This window comes from Capricornis sumatraensis, chromosome 14, assembly GCF_032405125.1.
Source record: "Capricornis sumatraensis isolate serow.1 chromosome 14, serow.2, whole genome shotgun sequence".
In the NCBI taxonomy this organism is placed as follows: domain Eukaryota; kingdom Metazoa; phylum Chordata; class Mammalia; order Artiodactyla; family Bovidae; genus Capricornis; species Capricornis sumatraensis.
This window is the reverse complement of record NC_091082.1, coordinates 10223003-10243995: the sequence shown is the minus strand read 5'-3', so window position 1 is coordinate 10243995 and position 20993 is coordinate 10223003. Positions and strand designations below refer to the sequence as shown.

At 48.5% G+C, this 20993-nt stretch overlaps 1 protein-coding gene across 1 annotated transcript; it reads right to left on the bottom strand.

The window, feature by feature from the left end:
- Positions 1-6638: 6638 nt before the first annotated feature.
- Positions 6639-20364, bottom strand: LAX1 (lymphocyte transmembrane adaptor 1). The gene is given in 6 exon segments (XM_068986374.1): positions 6639-6680; positions 13450-14322; positions 16163-16248; positions 16913-17023; positions 17650-17759; positions 20288-20364. Coding segments are annotated over 6 exon segments (1299 nt in total).
- Positions 20365-20993: the final 629 nt, after the last annotated feature.

Below are 20993 nucleotides of genomic sequence, written 5' to 3'. Positions count from 1 at the left end.
GCTGGTTGACTAGCCTCTGACTAGACCCTTTTCCTTCTCCCGGCCGTGCCCCTGCCTTCACGTGTTCTCCGATCCTTGAGCTGCAGCCTGGCTCTCCTCAGCCACGTGTCATGGTCTCTCCAGAGCAGGCCAGGCCAGTGGGCTTCCGTCACTGTCGACCCTGTCCCCACGCTGCCTCTTACTTGAAGAAAATGCAGTCAGCCTTGTCTCTCCCTTAGGTGTTTAACAAAGCATATTCCTCTGGCCTCTTGAGCCCCCCGCCTTGCGTTCCCCAAATCACCTGTGCCAGTTCTCCGCAGCTTTCTTGAATGCAGACTCTACCTTTCCTTACTGTGAGTATCTACTGTTTCATCTGTCTAGAACACCAAACCTCCCCCCTGACACCCAGACCCAGTTCTTCTTTAAGACGGTCTTTCTCCTGTTAATATGGGAACTCCTTTTATTAGAGGCCCATCCCTACCTGACCCAAAGTGAGCCAATTATATTCCTTTCTGAGATTTTTGACTAAAAGGCCAAAGTGAAAATGAGGCTTGACTCCCTCCAGCAAGGACACTGAGAGGAATGAAGCTCTGGAAGTATGAGGTACTACGTTCCCTGCCACATGAAAGAAGCCTGCCATCGTAAAGAGCAAAGCTTACGCGCAGAGAGAGGCAGAGCAGAGAGCTGAGGAGCGAGTTCTGGCAGCATCTGAATCAACTCGACCTCACATCCTGCTATACCCTTGCTTGTCCCACAGACGAGTTAGTTACATGACTCATTATCAATGCATAATCTAGACTAAATTGGGTTTTTTGATCACTTGTACTAAGTAATGTAGTAATATAGAAACCTTTTAAGTCGATACATATCATTCCAGTTCAGTTCAGTTCAGTCGCTCAGTCGTGTCCAACTCTGCGACCCCATGAATCCCAGCACGCCAGTCCTCTCTGTCCATCACCAACTCCGGAGTTTACCCAGACTCATGTGCATCGAGTCGGTGATGCCATCCAGCCATCTCCTCCTCTGTCGTCCCCTTCTCCTCCTGCCCCTAATCCCTCCCAGCAGTAGGGTCTTTTCCAGTGAAGATACACTCATTTCAGTGAATTTTATTCATTCATTTTATTCATTACTGAATACCTACTATTCAATTCAGTATACATTTATTGAATGGCTACCGTTTTAACATCCACTGGGCCTAGATGAGGCATAGAGAGATAATAAAGCTTATCATTTAGTGGAGGAATAAAGATGTTCACAGCATAAAAACCACAATAGAAGGTGTTACAGTTATTTTTAAGCAGTTATTATTCTTTTAAATGTTTATTTAGGGCTTACTATGCGCTGGATAGTATATGGTGAAATTTGAAGTATGAAAATACTTCTCTGGAAATTCCAGGGAGTGATAACTTTTGACAAAAACATTAGAAAGCTCTAGGAAATAGATGGTATTTGGAGGTTCCTGAAAAATTGAAGAGTAAGCTTTAGCCTGTTTTAGACTGGGGGAGTGGGGAGGGGCGCGGGGCAGGCTGGAGCGGTGAGCAGAAGTCCAGAGGTGGGAAGAGCAGAGAGTGGAGGCTGGGAGGCAGGCTTGGTATGGACTCTCCAGAGCCCTGAGTGGCCTCTTCAAGTTTATGTTTAGCAAGCTGGCTGTGGCAGCAGCGTGTAGATAGCTTGGAAACCTAGGTGGCAGGCAGGGATAATCCACATTCAGTGCAACGCTGGGCAATTTTATGTAGTGTAGTTATATATAACATAGTCCCTGTCCTCTGGAAGCCTCTGATCTAGTTGTAGAGACCCATAAAACAGATCACAAAACAAAGTGTGTGATTAAGTCCAAAGCTTGGATCCAGATGACAAACCCAATGAAGTTCTAGTGAAAGGAAAGCTGCTGATGGGCTGGAGCCTTTGGGGAAGGCTTTTTAGAGTTGGTGGGACTCCTGCTGGACTTCAAAATTCTATCCAAGGTCTCTCTTCTCATTCGCCTGCAGAGCAGTTCTGGTGATGGCTGAAGGCAGGATAGACAGAGACACTTATCCAAGCAACATCTGCCCCCATGCCCTTCGTGTGTCCTTATACATAACCCAAGACAAGGCTGCTGATGGAAAGGAAACTGGAAGACAGAGCTTAGGAAAGCAGTTTGGTTGCAGGTTGGTCCCCAAAACTGGGGGACAAGAATGCCTGCTAGCAACTGGGAGTCAGTGTGCTAGGCAGAGATATCAAAACAGAAGCCTACAGAATGAGCCTGGGTCAAGATGACAGGCAATAAAAGAAGACCGCAGGTAGATAAGAACACAGATAGCCAAGACAAGCTCAACAAGGAACTCTCAACTCTGTGGTGAGCTTTGTTCCAGAAACCAGAAAGGGAGCACTCTATCCAGGAAGGCAATAGTGATTTCAGCTGGGAGGGTGGTAATATGAGAGAGACGCAAATCACAGCAGCTGTCTCAGCAGCAATAGCAGCAACAAGCTGGGGCTATTTTTCCACTGCAGGAAACTTGCTGGGCCCTCCACAGGAGGTCAGGCTTCCAGCTCACCCCTTGCTGAGTGTGGGTGGTCATCTACCCTAGACAAACAACAATTTCATTTTCTCCACTTCCTGGGATTTTTGTGGAGAGGACTGGGTGGGACAACCTTTACTGAGATCGTTAGAAAGCATGTCAGCTGTAAAGGGTGTGATGCAGGATTAAATCAAAGGATGCTTTCTCTGCTAACTGGAAGGAGCTGGTCTCAGGATCACCAGTCTCTGGCACCACAGAGGCCTTTGGGACTCAACTTTTATTCGCTGGATTTTGGGTGTTTTGCTGTGTTGCTGGTTCAATGCTCTGATTCTGGCAACAATGAGGCTTAGTAGGGGTGCCGAGAACTCCACCTCCTTCTGTGATCACAGGCAGAAGAGGGTGTATAGTGGGGAGAGAGTTGAGATGGGCGGTGGGAGAGTGTTTGATGGGAAAAACGTGTGTGTTGAGCCCCTCCTGGAGTGAAGGAATTCTCTCTTCCTCATCTCTGCCTCCCTGGTGACTAAGCACACCTGAGGTGTCCGGGGCATCCTGTGAATGGAGCGCAGGGTCTACCGTGGGAAAGCCTGGACCAGCAGAGGCGAGGGCCTGCAGCACTTCCGGGATCCAGCGCTTCTGGTGATGTGTAAAATTGGTTTGGTTTACTTGGGAGCATGTTTTACTGTTTCAGTTTTACTCTCGTTCAGTTGTTTTGGAACCTTCAGTGGTTTGGTTTTAATTTCACTTTGAACTCATTAAGTAGTTTTTGGTTTTTTGGTTTTTTTTAAACTCAAGTTTGGTTTGTGATTTGTTTTTCTAACAAAATATTTGTCTTGCATTTGTTTCAGTCTACATCAAATCAGGGTCATTTAAAAATAATTTTTGGTTAATGTCTGTGTTCAGTAGAGCTGAGAAAGTAAATGTAGAAAGAAGGGAACAAGTGATGACTTTTAAATTTAATTTTTAAACCTAATTAGAGTGTCAGCAGTGCCTTAAGTGCTCATTAAGTTTCAAACGACGGAGAAGGCAGCAATGGCACCCCACTCCAGTACTCATGCCTGGAAAATCCCATGGGCGGAGGAGCCTGGTAGGCTGCAGTCCACGGGGTCGCAAAGAGTCAGACATGACTGAGCAACTTCACTTTCTCTTCACCTTCATGCATTAGAGAAGGAAATGGCAACCCACTCCAGTGTTCTTGCCTGGAGAATCCCAGAGATGGGGGAGCCTGGTGGGCTGCCGTCTGTGGGGTCACACAGAGTCGGACACTACTGAAGCGACTTAGCAGCAGCAGCAGCAGCAAGTTTCAAACGAACATCAAAGAAAAGCCAATTGGAAGGACCCTTTCTGGCCTCCACGCCAGACAGGAAGAGTTTATAATCTGTCCCATCTCACAGGCCCTCTGTTCCAGAGTCTTTAGTAGCTCTTCCATGTTTGCCCAGTACTTGCAGTTTACATGCTTTTTCTGCATAGAATAATTGGATCCTTGCAGTAGCTGAATATGGTAGGGAGAACAGGGTATGAGCTAGTATTCCCGTTTTCCAGGTGGGGAACTGTCGCTTGGAACAGGATTGCATGATATCACATAGTTTGTGTGGCAGGTCCTCTGCCTGCTCAGCCAGGGTGCTTGTCCCCTATCTTGAGCTGACAGGCTTTCTCACCCTGCATACCTTGGGTCAGTCCTTCAGACTTCAGAGCCTCTAGGCTCAGGGGGTGCTGTGGAGAGCTGGGGAGAACAGCCCTGGCTGGGAAGGGCTGCAGGAAAGAGGAAGCAGCAATGGTTCTGCCTCCATCCCAGGAACTGAATTCTAGCCCCTCCCGTTTGTTCTCAAACTGACACTGGGTCCTAGATTCCAGAAATCCTCCTTCCTTCATGTTTTCGTCTGGAGAAGACCGCAGGAGGTGGGCCCTCGCAGAACCCCAGAGTTGAATTTGCTCAGCAGGGAAGGCTTAGGCCTACTCCAGGACCTAGGGCCTTCAGTCCCTCCTGTTATTTAGGCAGCTCCTTAGCTCCCATCTTCATTTCCTTCCAAACACAGAGTAAGCTGAAGGGTTCCCACAGGGACCTGGGTAAATGCTTAGGCTGAGCACTTACCTTCCAGTCATTTCTCCAACTAATATTTACAATGGGCAAGTCAACTCACTTGCCTTATCTCCTTTCACTCTGGTGGTCCTATGAAGTAAGTGTCGTTACACTAATTTCATGGGAAATGAGGCTCAGAGAGGGCTTGTAACCAGTAAGTCATAGAGCTGGTTCCCCCTCTAGACATTCTGACCAAGCCTCTTGTGCCCACGTACTTCTGTTTTACTTGAAACGATGGACATATGAGTGTGGTGTCCACACTAACTGAAACCACCCGCTCTGGACAGGCACCATAGTAACCATTTGTGTGAATTATTTTGTGATAGGAGGTCCTGGTAAGGAACCCAGTACTAACAAGCCACCACCAACCGGAAGAGTTCAGGAGAGGTCATAAGGAGATGCAACGTGTCCTACCACCTCCCAGAATCCTCCTTGCTGGCAGCCATCTTGACTGAGCAATGCGTGCACCACCAGGAAGGACCCTGAGTCAGAATGATTGGCCAAAAACAACCCAGAAACGATTCCCATAAAACTGTGAGCCACATGGCTGAGCGGTCCTCCTGGGTTCCCTCACCCTCCTGCTCTCCGCCCGGGCAACCCTACTCAATAAAGTCTCTTGCATGTGTGTTTCCTTGGGCAATTCATTTCTCAGTGTTAGAGAAGAGCCCCCTTTCAGGCCCTGGAAGGGGTCCCCCTTCCTGCACCAAAGCCAGAGTGGCCAGTTCAGGGAGGAAAAAGAGATTTTAAGTGTTTGGCTCATCTGTGTGTCCATCTCAGTTTAACAGCCTCCAGAAAGCAAGGACTGAGGATGGTGAACATTTCTGTGACCGGTGTACAGGCTTTCGGTCAAGAGAGAAGGAAGAGGGACAAGAACACCCACTCTGTGTATTTAACCTGGGTGTGTGTGGGGCTGGGGGGAGTAAGCAGATGCAGGGCAGACCCCGAGGTGAAGGGAGGGTTCTGAGGGTTGGGGTGCTCTCTCTCCCCAGTGACCACCTACTCCAGAGCTCTTGGGGTCTCAGCCTGACCTCTGGATGTGTTGCACCCTGTGCTTCTAAGAAGTCACTCAGTCCACACCCCTGCCTCCAGGCAATCCTGCTAAGGCTCACCAGGTAGAGCCCTCTTTCTGAAATCGCCCTGAAGGAGGAGATTCTGCTGCCTGCTTGCATTACACATTCCTTTTTTTATCCATTAGAAACAAGTAAATTCTTCAGAAGGGCTAACCTGAATCTTCTTATCAGATCCTGGTCGGCACTCACCAGAAAGAGAAGGAGGATATAAGTGAGATAGAGCACATTTTAAGACTTCTGCTCAGCTGTCTTCCCTGACACCCGACTCCACACTGGTATTTGGAGTCTGGAGCTCTGCCTTAAAGGCACTCTTGTCTGCTGGAGCTGGAAATGAGGGTACCAGAAAGAGTGCATCCACCAGGGTCGAGGACAGACAAAGACGGGCTGCCGCAGCTGGTGGCCCCAGGCTGGCTCCCTTAATCTTAGTTTCTCCTGGGATTCAGTGGTTATGGAATGGAGAGAAAGTATGTCGGTAGGAAAAGCTATTTTTCTTTGCATTGTGTGGAGGGGTGTGGCTTATCTGACCAACTCAAGCCGATACAGACAATGTTCTATTTTTGGTTCCTTGAGTGAGCTTTTGCAAAGTGTTCCGCTTCTATAGGCCTCGGTGGGCTCCCCACACCTGTGGCTTGGGAGCCCGGAAGTGGGATGCGTGCATGTCCCTCTTGGTGTGTGAAACCTGGTTAACTGGTTTGAAGCAAAGACAATGGCAGCACTCTGAGCCAAGATCCTTGGGATAAGTTAGAAATAAAGTCAAATTCTGAAACTCTTCTTATCAGAGGAGACTCCAGAGGTCTTCTGGTTCTTCCCTTCCACATTCCAGGCTGGAAGGTTCTTGTCACCATCCAATCTAGCTGGTTCTATATGAAGAGAAAGTTGTTCCATACCCTTCCCCACCACTCCCAGTCTCTGTGAGGACTGGCCTCTATTCCTGCACTTTTCGTCGACCATGGTGGATGCAGCAACCTATGGGTGCATTCCAATGGGACCGCCTGCTTCTGGGGCCTTAGGGCTTCATTCACCATAGGACTCCTTGGTGCCCACGTTGTCATCACCCTAGAATCATAGGCATTGGGGTATAACTTCTGCTTGCTAATTACCCCAGTGCCGTCAGCTTGATATCATCTCCATGAGATAACCAGCCTGGCAATAACCAACTTGTTAGGCTTCTTGTATGATAAAGGCTGAGAAATAGTTCTCAAAATAACTGTTGCTCAGATCTGCTTGCTCAGCCATCCCTTAAAACTCAGCTCATGTGTCACCTCCTCTGAGATGCCTTCCCTGAGTCCCCTCTCCCAAACACAAGGTAGGTGCCCCTCAAGGCTTCAAAAGTGTTCAAAGGTGACCCTTATTAAGGCACTTATTGTGTACCGCAATGATGGCCTATTGCTGGGTCTCCTTTGCATTAGACTCCAGGCTCCTGGAGGGCAAAGCATCTTACTCAATTTTATATTTCCAGTAGTTGATACAGTGCCTGGCACAACAGGTGCCTGACAATTTATTATGGCAAAAATGAATCAACAGCTGACTGAATACATGAATGAGTATAAACTGTGGTTGGTGCTAAAGGTTTGGAGTTAGTCACAAGAGCATCCCATCGGATTCCAGAGGCAGGCAGGCCGAGAAGTCTGCCACCTGGAGGTCTTTAAGAAGGAGCACCATGCTGTCTGCCTCTGTGTGTGTGTGTGTGTGTGTGTGTGTGTGTGTGTGTAGTCACTCAGTCGTGTCCAACTCTTTGCGATCCTTTGAACTCTAGCCTGCCAGTCTCCTTTGTCCGTGGGATTCTCCAGGCAAGAATACTGGAGCGCGTTGCCATGCCCTTCTCCAGGGGATCTTCCCCACCCAAGAATCAAACCCATGTCTCCTGTGTATCCTGCACTGCAGGTGGATTCTTTCCCCACCGAGCCATCAGGGAAGCCCTGCCACCTGCCTGGTCTGGGCCAATTTTGGTTTTGCCAGGCCAGGGATGTAAGTCTCTGACCTTGCAAACCACAGCTGTGAAACAAGGGAGGTAAAGGGTAGGGTCAAAGTTCCCCCTTTGGGAACTCACCCTCTGCTCCCTCATCTGTTTCTGAGGCTGCTTGTTGCAGGATAAAGTTGAAATGCTCAAAATCCTTTGACATAGGAAGTCTTGGGTGGGGTCTACACCCACCATTGATCATACACTTCTGAGTTCCCACCGTGATAAAGGTTTTAGTTAGGCTACTGTATTTGAGTCTATGAAACCTTGACGGGCTAGTATCATTATCCTCATTTTATTGAAGAGGAAAGGGAAGGTCAGAGAGGGTTGTTAACTTATCCACTGGCACATAGCTGGTAAGTAGCAGCACTCGGTTTCAAACCTAGTTTCCTTACTAGGAATGCCCATATTTTCTCTTCCAAAGCCTGGGGCCCGTGGCTCTTGGACTTCTGACTGTCCCACCCCCATCCCTCTGCCTCTATGTGCTCTCTCTAAGTATAGAGCTCACAAAACAGTTTATTTCTGGGTCTGGCATCTTGGTGGATAAACTCAACCCCGATGAGGTAACTGATGCAGTCTCTGCCGTCCAGGGTGGGCTGGCATGGGCTCGCCATCACACACTGACTGCCACACACTAGCTAGCACAGCCACGTTTCCAGCTCCCTCTCCTGGATTCCCATTCCTTCCATCCCAGACCATGGCCAGGGATATTTCTCTTAACTTCTCCTGTCACACAGGAACAAAACCTCCTCTGTCTGGGCAAAAAAGGTACCCTGATTTTCATAACAGCTCTCTCGATTCAAAGTCATCGCATCCCCTGCATTGTGAAAACTGGAATTTTGCAAGAGGTTTCTGCCTCCTCGGGGTGCCTATGAGCAACGAAAGTTTGACTAAGTATCCATTTTTCTTAAACTCACAGTCTTTTAAAATGCCCTGGAGGTGGTCAAGTCAAATGTTCTGGTTTAAGATTGAAGAAACAAAGGGGGATAAGACTGACTCTGGCTCTTGAGGGGCCAGGAGTTTGTCAGAAGTTCCTCATGGCATCCATTTGTGTAAATGCTTCACCTAGCCCCAACAAATACTTTAGCAGTTACATTGGATGTCTTCATATTAAAAAACTTGACCCACTGATTGAAGATGGGGTCTGTAGCGGTCATTTGCATCTTTGTCTGCTGCTGATAGCAGCAGCTATTTATTCCAGGATCTAGGGCCCTTGTATGTAGAGAAATCCCCTAATAGGGTGACGTGTCCAAAATGTGAGCTTCAGATTTGATACCTACACCTGCAAAAGTTCAGGTCCCTTTGCTCTGGTGGGTAAAATCACCCCCCAGCTGATTCCCTGAGTGGTGGCACTTGAATTTTTTTTTTATTTTTTTCTTTGAAAAATCACTGCTGAAAGAACCATCACAATATTGTAGTGCAATTATCCTCCAATTAAAAATAAAATACAATTTAGAAAAAAAAAGAAAAGTTACTGCTTCCTCTTGCTAAAATCTTGCAGTTTGGGTAGAATTGGCCCTACTCCTGACTTCAAACCAGGGGATGAAACTCAATTCTGGAACTTTGGTCAAAATCTCTTCCAGTAGTGTTAATACCTGGATATGTGGGGCCGTCTTAGCAATGCCTCCTGGAGAGCCAGCGTTGAAAGTCCAGCTGCAAGTGGCAGAGGAACCAGTCCTGACAGTGAGATTTCTGTAGGCAGCCAGGCCTGATATACTCATGGATTTTGCTCAGGCCAGGTTTAGTTAGGTTTCTTTTCATTGCAATGGAAACAATCCAGACTAATGTTGGATTGAGCCCCATATCATTAAAAAAAAAAAAAAAAGTTGCCTTTTTCTCCTGGCCTGAGGGAACAGGAGCGAATTCTTCTCCCTCCTACATCTCCTGCTAAACATTGGCCTTTTCTTACTTCCTTTCCCCTTTCGGGTTACCCCAGAGTTTGGTCTAACCGGATTTCATCAGGATAAGCGTGTTAGTGTGTGTAGATGATGGAGGAACGAGCAGATTTCCAGACAGCGTTGTCCTGGTGGGGCAGGTGAGGCCATGGGGGACACAGAAGGAGAGCCCTCGGTTCAGGCTGGCTCCCGCTGCACGGAGTCGCAGAAACAGCCCTCAGGATGGCAGGCCACTAAGCTCGGGCGAGGGAGCAGCGGGCCCTCAGTGGGCAATTACACAGCCTCCTGAGATGTCCACCCTGCACCTTCTAACTCCTGATGCTGAGATCACCGTCCTCTTCACTTCAAAACTCCACAATACCCGGAGGTCTTGTTTCTATCCTTTTCCGTCCAAGACCCTGCTGATCAGAGAGTCAGCTGGGGGTGATTTTACCCACCAGAGCAAAGGGACCTGAAAATCTGTGGCGATAGGTATCAAATCTAAAGCTCACATTTTGGACACATCAGCCTATTAGGGGATTTCTCTATGTACAAAATACTGCTCTAGCGCCTCAGACCAACAGCCCTCCTTGGGGTGTTGCAGATGGACTTGTCAGGCGCGCCTCTGTCTGCTCCACTCCTCTGTCCTCCTGGCTCCTGTTCCTGGCTAGATTCAGTTTCTGAATTACCATTGAGAGAAGTAGGACTTGTATTAATTATCTGCACAATATTCGTCCCCTCTGGCCTGTGCTGAGATGAAAGGAAGAGCATCCTAGCTAGAAATGCCTGAGGGAGGGAAGCTGAAGAAAGTTCCAGCCAAGGACTAATGAGGGAGCCATGCCCAACAGGCTCCTGGGAGCTCTTTCCAATCCGACAGGGAACCCGTGTCTTTCTGTCTCCAGCTTGGCTGTGGCTTAGTCCACAGGTACTGCCCCAAGCTTGGGTGCTACCTTGGCCGGGTTCTTTCTGTATTTGAGCTGATCTCCCAATGGCCAACACCCTCACTGGCCAGCACTCCAGGTAAAGGTCCCCCCTCACTGCCCACTGCCGTTCCCTATTAGGCTGATTGGACACCCAGCGCCATCTATTTTCACATGGGCCCCTGTTCTTTTGGTCCCAGGCTGCCTGGGGTTTTCTCCAGGCCCAGTTTGTGCAGCAGCATCTGCATTTCCGTCTCAGCCTGGTTCCATCTGGTTATTTCCTCTCTCTCACGGTCCCAGTCACCTTGAACTAGATCAGCAAGACAGAAAGCAGTAAGGAGAAGCGGGCTCTGAGCCCCCTCTGCAGGGCAGGCACCTTTGTTCTGCTTGTGCCTGTGGCTGCTTCGCCCACACTCATTTGTCCCGTCTTTGCTTGACCAGCAGCACGGTCAGCCGGGGTGGCCTGGACTCTGAGCCATCTATAGCCTGGACCCTAAGCCCTGATCTCGTTAGCCTAATGCTCCAGCTAAGCTCAGCTCATTTGCTCATTCAAAGCAGCTTTAGCATAAAGTCTGTGCCTAATTTTGTTATAGCTGCATGAGGAATTACAGAAAGTCTATGGTGTAGTTGACTATAAAGACTTACACCTATGAAAATTCAGTCAGTTCAGTTCAGTTCAGTCGCTCAGTCATGTCCGACTCTTTGCGACCCCATGGACTGCAGCATGCCAGGCTTCCCTGTCCATCACCAACTCCCAGAGTCCACCCAAACTCATGTCCATCGAGTTGGTGATGCCATCCAACCATCTCATCCTCTGTCATCCCCTTCTCCTCCTGCCTTCAATCTTTCCCAGCATCAGGGTCTTTTCAAATGAGTCAGTTCTTTGCATCAGGTGGCCAAAGTATTGGAGTTTCAGCTTCAGCATTATTCCTTCCAATGAATATTCAGGACTGATTTCCTTTAGGATAGACTGGTTGGATGTCCTTGCAGTCCAAGGGACTCTCAAGAGTCTTCTCCAACCCCACAGTTCAAAAGCATCAATTCTTCGGCACTCAGCTTTCTTTATAGTCCAACTCTCACATCCATACATGACTACTGGAAAAACCCATGAAAATTACCCAACAGCATAATAAGATTCCATGGACAGAGGAGCCTGGTGGGCTGCAATCCACGGGGTCACACAGAACAGAACATGACTGAGTTACTGAGCATGCACGCACACATAATAAAATGAGATGTGAATGACACACAATGTCTGGAATGGTTTGTGATTTGTTGTTGCTTGAATCAGAAGGGAAGTGCTGAGGGTATTCCGAGGACGGTGCGATGCCTGGCGCTCTGACTGTTAGAGGACATCTGTCTGGGTTGATGCAGGTCTTGACGCTTTGGAGGATATGGACCATTAGGTCTGAAATTATAGCAAGTAGCTGGAACTCAGGGAGGCCTGAACTTTGGGGAAATCATCCTCCTGAAGAATATTGAAGTTGCTGCTGCTAAGTCGCTTCAGTTGTGTCCGACTCTGTGCGACCCCATAGACGGCAGCCCACCAGGCTCCCCTGTCCCTGGGATTCTCCAGGCAAGAACATTGGAGTGGGTTGCCATTTCCTTCTCCAATGCATGAAAGTGAAAAGTGAAAGTGAAGTCGCTCAGTCGTGTCCGACCCTCAGCGACCCCATGGACTGCAGCCTACCAGGCTCCTCCGTCCATGGGATTTTCCAGGCAAGAGGACTGGAGTGGGGTGCCACTGCCTCTCCTTACCTGTATCATATTTACTTACTTGTTCAACTCGAGGATATACTTAGTTTCAAAACTGCTAAACTATATTCCCATGAGACACAAATTTATCAAGTACACTGCAGTGTTTGTGTTCAGCTCTTTGTGTCTTCATCTTACATTTTCAAGCAAAATATTGTTTTCCAAAGTTACTTGGGCCAGCTCAATTTTCCCCCACTCCCTTCAGTGACATTATGTCATACATTTGTAAAACCAATTCAATTTTTACAAAATTTCATAAAATTTTTACACTCTGCATTATATTGTGGGCCCCCCAACAGCCTGGTGAGGTTTTAAAATTTGCATGTAATAAAGTCATCCTTTGTGCTGTACGGGCTTTTTTGTGTGTGTTTTGACAAACGCATACAGTATCAATCACCTTATAGAAACATTGTCCTAAAAATTTCCTTGTACAGCTCCTTTGTTCCCGCTTCCCAAGCCTCTCAACCGCTGATCTGTTTTCTGCCTCTACAGGTTTGCTTTTTTCAGAAATGTCGTATAAGTAGAACCATACAATATGTAGACTTTTACGTATAGCCTCTTTCACTTAGCAAAATGTGTTTAATATTTGTCCATGTTGTTGCATGAACCTATACACTTCACTCATTTTTACCGTTGAGTGTGCATAAATTCACTGTGTGAATATAGGACAGCTTGTTTATCCACTCACCTGTTGAAAGACTTATTTCCAAGTTTTCACAATCATGAATAAACCTGCTATAAACAGTCATGTGTGAGGTTTTTTGTTTTTTTTTTTTCTCTTGTGAACACAACCTTTACACTTGGATAAATACCTAATACTGGAATGACTGGGTTATATAATAAGTGTATGTTAATAAGAAACTGATGCACAATTTTCCAGAGTGAAGCTTATGGCTTGCAATCCCCTTAGCAATGATGAGAATTATTATTCTGCATTTTCTCCTGCCTTTGGTGGTCCACACTCATTCTAGAGTGGAAACTCTCCCTCCCCACCCTGCTCCAATTGCTTCATTCCTTTTGGCCTCTGCCTGGATTACCAAATAATCGATTCTAGCTTTGCAGCCTGCTGGTATTAGCAAAGCCATCATTTTAGGCTACATCGTGTTTCCACTGCGCACTAAAGGACTCTCCATTTTTAACCTCCTAACAATTCTGTAAGGTAGTTTCAGCAAACATTCTTAAGTTGGTACAAGAGGTAACAGAACCTTGCTGAGAAGAATTACTTTCTGGCTTTCTCAAAACTCTGCTTTTGAGAGCCCCTTAGCTCCTTACTCATTTCATCTCCTTAGCCTAACCAAATGAAACCACTGAAATACAGGGTCGTCAAGGGTGACTCTGGCAGCAGCGACCACGTCATGTAGCTTGCCGGTTGGGTGGCTGGGTCTCAGTTTGTCAGGAAAGAGCCGTGGGTCAGGCCGCTGCTCAGCCCCTGCGCCTGCCTCGGCAGCTCACACATTCTCATAGTCATGAGAGTCCTCACTTGACGTCTCTTCTGCATGTTTCCACGGCCCGGTCTCACTGTGGGCAGACGACTGACAGGCCACGTAATCCTTTAAAGCCAGGAGGCTCCCTGACTGCACGGCAGGTAGGATGTGGGTCTCTGGACCGTCTGTCCTGGCCTCTACATGGTGTGTGTTTGAGGATGTCACTTCCTCCTCCTGCTGCTTGCTGCTACCGGGACCTGGTGGTACATTTTCATAATCTCTGCGGCACTGAAACGTCCCCCGGAGATGCTTCCCTCGGGGGGTCCCGAGATCCAACTCTGCCATGTTGACATAGTCATTCGAGGTCTGAGAAGACCCTTCCCCATCGCTGAGTGGGTCACTGTTATCGGTTCCTGGAGACCCCAAACTGGTGCAGTCACTGGCGTTCCCACAACCCTCATCTATTTCTTCAGACAGTGCCAGCTCCTTGGTGCTTGGGAGGATGAAGAGGTTCCCAGGAGGGTTACTGTCAGAAGCCAAAGTCTCAGCAAGCTCCTTGGCTGTGGGGATATTGACATAGTCTCTCGAATCCTCTGAAGAAGTGCTTGGGGAACCTCCTGAAGCTCTGACATTGACATAGTGAGGCGAGGAAGCAAGGTTTCCACACGTCTGGGGCCACGTGGCATTGTCATAGATGCCCACTGCATGCCCCATGGCATGAGTATGGGCTCTGTGCATGTGGAGGGCGTCGCCTGCTTGGGAGGGCTGTAAGTAAGAAGAGAAGGCGAGTGACAGGGCAGGAGTAGGAATAAGGACAAGCCCTTTCTTCTCCCTACCTGGTACTGCTGTATCTAACGGCTCCTTCACTCAGCTCTCCACTGCAGAGAAGACCTCTGCAGCAGGGGTCTCAGATCACAAGGCTTCCCATGCCAGGTTGGGATGAGTGAAGTGCGCTGGGTTTAAGGAAAGCAGCAGTGTAAATGTGACAGTAAGTTGTAACTAGTTTCTGGCCACACTGTGGGGGTTCAGTGGGGGAAGTACTATGAACGAGAGAGAGCCTGCCACCCCAGAACATATTGCTAGGCCCAGCATAGTGGTTAAAGATAGAGGCTTAAGTTCAGACTGAGGGTGCAAGCCCTAACCTTACCACTCTGTGCTGAGTTTACACAAGTTACCTAATCTCACTGTGCCTCAGCTTCCTAACTTATACAATGGGGATAATCATAATAATATCAATACCATGTGATTTTTGTGAAGAAAAAAAGAATTACTGTCTGTGAATTGTTTAGCTCCTGGCACAAAGGGGACACTACGAAATGCTTGCTGTTATTAGTATGGGCGCAGCTGACACACAGATCAGCTACGGCCATTTAGGAATGCTGGTCTGATGTTTCCAGGACGTCTGATTTTCAAAAAAGGCTGAATATCTGGATTTCAGTGTGAAATCTCTTAGGTTTTTAAATGTTGGCAACTGGTTCAAAACGTTCTTCAAACAGTACAGAGTACAATCCAAACATGTTTGTAGGTTTAAGTCAGCTTGAGATCTAAACTCTAGGTGCAAAATCCCCTCAGGGCTCAGCTGAATCCGAGAACTAGCTTAAGCAGTGGATTTCCTCCACTCTTCCTTTTACAGCCACGTGGACCTGCTGCCCTAGGAAGTCTTAGAAGCAGGACCAGAGCCTAAGAATGGGACATGCGAGAGGAGGAGGAAGCAAATGTGGCGACTTGGAGGCGGCCACGTGGTCATCAAACCTGCGCCCCTGGGTAAGGAAAGGCTGGGTAACGAGCCAGTCAGCAGCCCTGGGTAACGAAAGGCCGGGTAACGAGCCAATCAGCAGCCCTGGGTAAAGAGAGGCTGGGTAACGAGCCAATCAGCAGCCCTGGGTAACGAAAGGCTGGGTAACGAGCAAATCGGCAGCAGCGGCACCATGGCCGTACTCACCCAGGGATGCGGTAAAACCTAAGAAAAAAATTCTTTAACAAGCTAACAAGGACTTATCTACAGAAACGAGCGCCCTGATCTTCAGGACAGTACCTCTGCCCCACACTGCTGTGCGTCTCCTCCTTGGGAGCTGACTTCAGAGCCAGACGCAAAGGTATCCCCAACACGCTCAGCACTTTTGACACCAGTCGCAGTGCTGAGTGACTGATGAGTATTTCTGCTATGGAGGAAGATGGAAACAATTTGACATAGGCTTGTAAGTAATTCCCAAAGCAGAACTTTAAGGGTGCTTTGAGCACCAACAGCCCTGTAGGAAAATTTATGTACCCTCCCAAGGTAATTACGGTACAGGAGACAACACTTATTTGGAAAAACGCATTATCGTGTCTTTGTTAAAGCAGTACATTTCGGTTCCAGCAAGTATCCATGAACACATGTGCCTTGGTGCCTTTCTTAAAATCTCAAGCACTTGCTCCTCTCTTTCGAAATTTCTTGCCTTGGGTGGTAGGGCGGTCCCGAGGCTAGTCTTCCCATTTACTAATAGGGCCTGGGGTGCTGTTTATAGTGAAACAAGAAGCAAAACCTAGAACTCTTGCACTTCAGCTCTTCTGCCAGAGACACGTCATTTCTCCCAAAGGGACTGTCGTTTAGCTTCACTCTTACCACGTGCTCAGAAGGAGGGCTGTCAGAATTCCTGGAGAGGAGGCTTTCGGTGCTGACAATACGGATGCTCCTTGAGGGATGTCTTCCTGAAAGGACAGAGAGCAAACCCTGAGCACAGTCAGCCAGTCCTCCAAGTGCTTCGGCCTGTTCAGTCCTCACATTCTGGGTGAAGTGGACCTGTCTGATATCTGGTATTTGGGGGCCAGTGTTCTGTGGGGAGAGGATCAGGGCTTCAAGGATGATGAGCTGGGAGACCAGGAGCACTCCTCAGCTCGCTGAGGACAAATGGACACTAACACAGGACTCGAGGAGGCTGGCTGGGAGGAGTCTTCTCGGGTGAGCCCTCCCTGACTTGAGGCTGGAGGCCATGTTCTCCTCCTGTGTGTCTTTCCCAACCTTAGACATACCCAGCTAACTACATCAAGAGAAACCAAAACTGTAGTCTATGTAATCAAATTATCATGCTGTACTCTGTAAACTCATACAGTGGCATATGCCAGTCATTTCTCAATGAAGTTGGAGAAAATCCCAAACCAGATCTCTGACCCCGATGACTCCCTGCTCCCTCTTCAAGCCCCCAGGCCCCACTGGAGGTGAACCTTGCCATCTGTCTGTCCCGTCCTCTTGCCGGCTCCCTGAAGAGCAGGATGGTAGCATGCTTAGAAAAAGCCGCTTTTGCAGGTGAGACCTATATTCTGGGGGCAGAAGTTCTGTAGGCCTGGATTCCATGGATGAGAAAGAAAAACCTACCCAGCTCTTCTTGTCTTCGGGGCAAGAGGTCATAAATATTTTTGGCTCGCTGTCTGGGTCGAGGCAGAGTCAACAAGGGCGTGATGGTAACTCGGAGGTAGGGAACTTGCCCTGCAAGACAATGAGAGACACAGAGGTCATGGCTGGGCTTAGCCGCACAGAACTGGGGAAGAGACTGCGCCTGAAAATATTCCCCACCCTCACCATGTATTATGAAAAACGTGTTTCCAGACTTGACCAATGCCTTTGAGCTAGAAGAACAGGGGACTCAGGAGACAGAAGCAGGAAGAAGAAATGGGCACAGGGCACCAGGGCATGGCTTTCAGAATGAAGCTCGACTCAGCACGGAGCTTTCAGAGCCACGGCTTGTGATCCCGACGGAGACAATGACCTGTGTTTACACACAGGTGAGAACAGAGGACTCCTCGGCGCAACGGTTTATCTCAGGAGGGCGATGTGCGTGTCTGTGCTCCATCATGTCTGACTCCATGTGACCCCATGGACTGTTGCCTGCCAGGCCCCTGTCCATGGGATTTTTGCAGACAAGAATACTGGAGTGGGTTGCCGTTTCCTCCTCAAGGGGATCTTCCGACCCAGGGAGCGCATCTACGTCTCCTGCATACCCTGCACTGGCAGGCTGATTCTTTACCACTGTGCCATCTGAGAGCTGGGCTTTAAATTCCAGACTAGACAGTTGATCATAGTGTGTCTCAACTCTGGACAAACGAGGGACTCACGCTTCTTCCGTTTACCGCAGTTCCACAGGACGCAGAAAACTGCCACAACCACGAGGATGGCAAGGAGAGCCGCAAACCCAGACAAGATGCTGCTGCTGTGGTCTCCAGTCCTGTGAGGAAAACCAAGGGCCACGATCCAGCCATGGGCCGGGGGTGGGGGGTGGGGGGAGATGCTTCCTCCAGAGGCAGGACTCGAGGGTTTGGGGTGGGAGCCGAGGGAAGGAAAACTGAGGTGGGATGGGCTGGGTGGTAGAAGAGCGGGTTACGTCGTCATGGAGAGAGGGAACGAGGATGTGGGAGAAGGGAGCTATCCCTTCTGAGTGCTCACTGCATGCCAGTGGTTTGCACTAAAGCTCATTTAATCTGTCTAACAATCCCATCTCTCTTTGTGACCAAGGAACCTGAGATTTAGACTCAGTAAGGTAGAGTAACATAGGGAAGACCACATAGGTAGGAAGGAGCATGATGGACTGTGAATCTAGGTCTGTTTGGGCCCAAAGACTGTTCTTTCTGCGGCTTCACACTGCCTTCCAAACTTGTCAAGCCCATTTGCTCCTGCTTGCCCTGTTCCCTGCCCCTCAGCTTTCTGTCTTGCTTGGAAGAGATTGTCCACTTACAATTAAGGAGCAGCTCTGGGACAAGAGCCCAGGTTGCTTGCGTTTAATAATCCCTGTAGCATCAGCTTGTGGGGCTGGTCTTCAAGCGACACCCTGCTCTGCTGTGGAACTTGACCATGCAGATGCACTGGGCAAGGACCGGGCTGTTCGCAGTTCCTGGGCAGGGCCAGGCTAGCTCTGTTTCGGCTATAGGAAGCAGCCAGTTGAGGTTACAGAGTGCATCCCTAGCAGACCTGCCCCTCCAAATACTAGAAACCAGGTCATCCATCAGGGAAGGTTTTTGTCCTTACGAGTTCTAGACTTGTTCACCCAGTTTCATCCTGGACATTTCCATGTGGTAACCTAATAGACATCTCAAACCAAAAATGTTTAAAACAGAACTCCTGTTCTCCCCCACCCCCCATAAGCCTGTTCCTCTGGTGTTTCCTGTCATCTGATGGCTTGGTCAAAACCCTTGGAGCCATTCTTGAATGTTTTCTTTTTCACACCCCACTGCTGGTTAACCAGCAGTCTCTGTCTGCTCAACCGGGACATTTACCCCAAAGCATCACCTCTTGCTCCTCCATTGCCACCGCCTCGGTCTGAGCCACCACGAGTTCCACACAGCCCTTTGCCAGAACCTCTCTAATGAGCTCCTTGCTTTCACTCTTGGCCCCAACATGCTATGTTCACACAGGAGCTAGAGTGACCCTCTAAACGGTTAAATCAGATCACGTGCCCCCTCTGCTTGCAACCCTCCATGACTTCTCATCACACGTGGGATAGCATCCATTGTCCCTAACAGGCGAGAATGTGACGGCCTCTTCTCTTCTGCCTTTGCCTGCCTCTGACCTCCTTTCCTGCTGTTTTCCTCTGACCTTGATGACCAGGACTCCATGCTGCTTCCAGCAAAGCACAGTCTCGTCTCAGTCCCGCTGCCCCCTCTCCCGCAGTTCAGTCCCCTCATTTAATTTCGGACTCTTCTGAAATGTCACCTCCTCAGATAGGTCCTCCCTGGTCACACCCTCCTGGGTACTCCAGTCCCCTCACTCTGCCCTGGTTTTTCTTCATAGCTTACGACTGACTGATGTGATGCTAGCCAAGCTTTCGTTCATCTGTTTGTATCTGACCCTCCCACTTAACTGTAACCTCCAGGAGGCTGTCCTTGTCGGTCCTATTCACCTTGTGCCTGCCACAGTGCTTGGCACTCAGTAGGAACCTGATGGATATTTGTTAAATGAATGAATGAATAAATTATCAAATGAATGGATGTAGAAATAGTATTGGAGGAGTGCTGCAGGATTCTGACACTTTATGAATTCCTTCCCCATCAACGACCTTGTCCACCTGCAGGGGACGTGTATTTGTTTATCATGGTAATGACATTTACCTCCCCAAACTACAGTGATTTTTAATTTATTGCTGTTGAGCTATGCTTTTATCATTGCACTGAAATCAATACCTCTCAGTGTCAAAGTTTCAACTCTTGATGGACTTTTTGTTAATATAATATTGAAGGTTTTAACTGTAAGATTTACATCTATGATTAATTCTGTGGGGTTTTATGATCTAAGGCTGTGTCTTTATCACATCTGTGATTCCATTTTCATTCCTGGCAAGTGTTTAGGACCTAAAAGCACATCTGCGTAAAAAGTGGGCCGTTTGTTTCCATCAGAGTAGAAACTAGTTTTTGTTTCTGTTTCTTTGAGGAGTGATCCGTGGGACTTGAAAAAGGAAAGCTCAAGGACCGCCATGAGGGCCTCTGAGCATGAGAAACCCAGCCATGCCAGGAAGCCAGCTCTAAGGAAGTGGTGTGTTATCATATTTCTTCTCTTCCCAACAACTCCTTTCTGTTTGCAATACCTGTTCCTTTCCCCCCAGCAGTTCTGAGCAAACCTGTCTGAGCCAAGAGTTTTAGCGGTCTTAGGAGACGAGAGCCTGGTGAGGGGTGGCAAGGCTGCTGGGGTAGAAGCTTCCCAGGATAGACCAGGACCCTGTTTCTAAATCAGGGGAGGGGAGCGCTCACCGCCCCCGGAACTCACTTGTTCAGGCTGCCGAGGGTTCCCCGCAGAGTGCTGGGCTCTGAGGTTCTCCCTGCGGGCTCCCACCGCACTGACATGGTGGCATCCATTATTCTGCGACCCTCTCTGGCTTCAGCTTCTCCTCCTAGGCCTTCTCTTAGTCGTCATCAGCTTGCCAGTCAGCTTGCCACTTTTCCTGTCTCTTCCTAAACTGCTGACTCTCAAGAGAAAAGGCAGAATTGGTTTGTGTTTTACATATAATCCCATCTAGTATAAGCATTTTTTTTTAGTAAATAAGAATGACAGAAATCCTCCTGGTCTCCATTTTCTGAACATTCCCTGACATACAACTTGACTCTCAAATTTTCATCTTCTTAAATCTTTATTTATCAAAATCCATCACAAAAAGTCTATTGGTTTTTACTTCTTCCTTTCTAAAGCTTCCAGTCTTTCTTTCTAGAACTTTCTCTCCCGCAACCAACTCTACCTTGCATCTATCCCTGAAATGTCAGGCTGACCTGACCCAAAATACAAAACAGCAAGTTTGGCTCTACCTGGTTGTGGCTGCGATGCTGACTGCAGGAGGGGAGAGCTCTTCTGGGTGTGGAGCTCCGCAGCTCAGCTCAGGGGCACGCCAGACGCTCTGCCTTGTGGCGGGGACGTGCGGGGCTCCGAGGGGGAGACGGCCAAGAGGGCAGAGACGGGCTCCTTGAGAAGTTCATCCTCC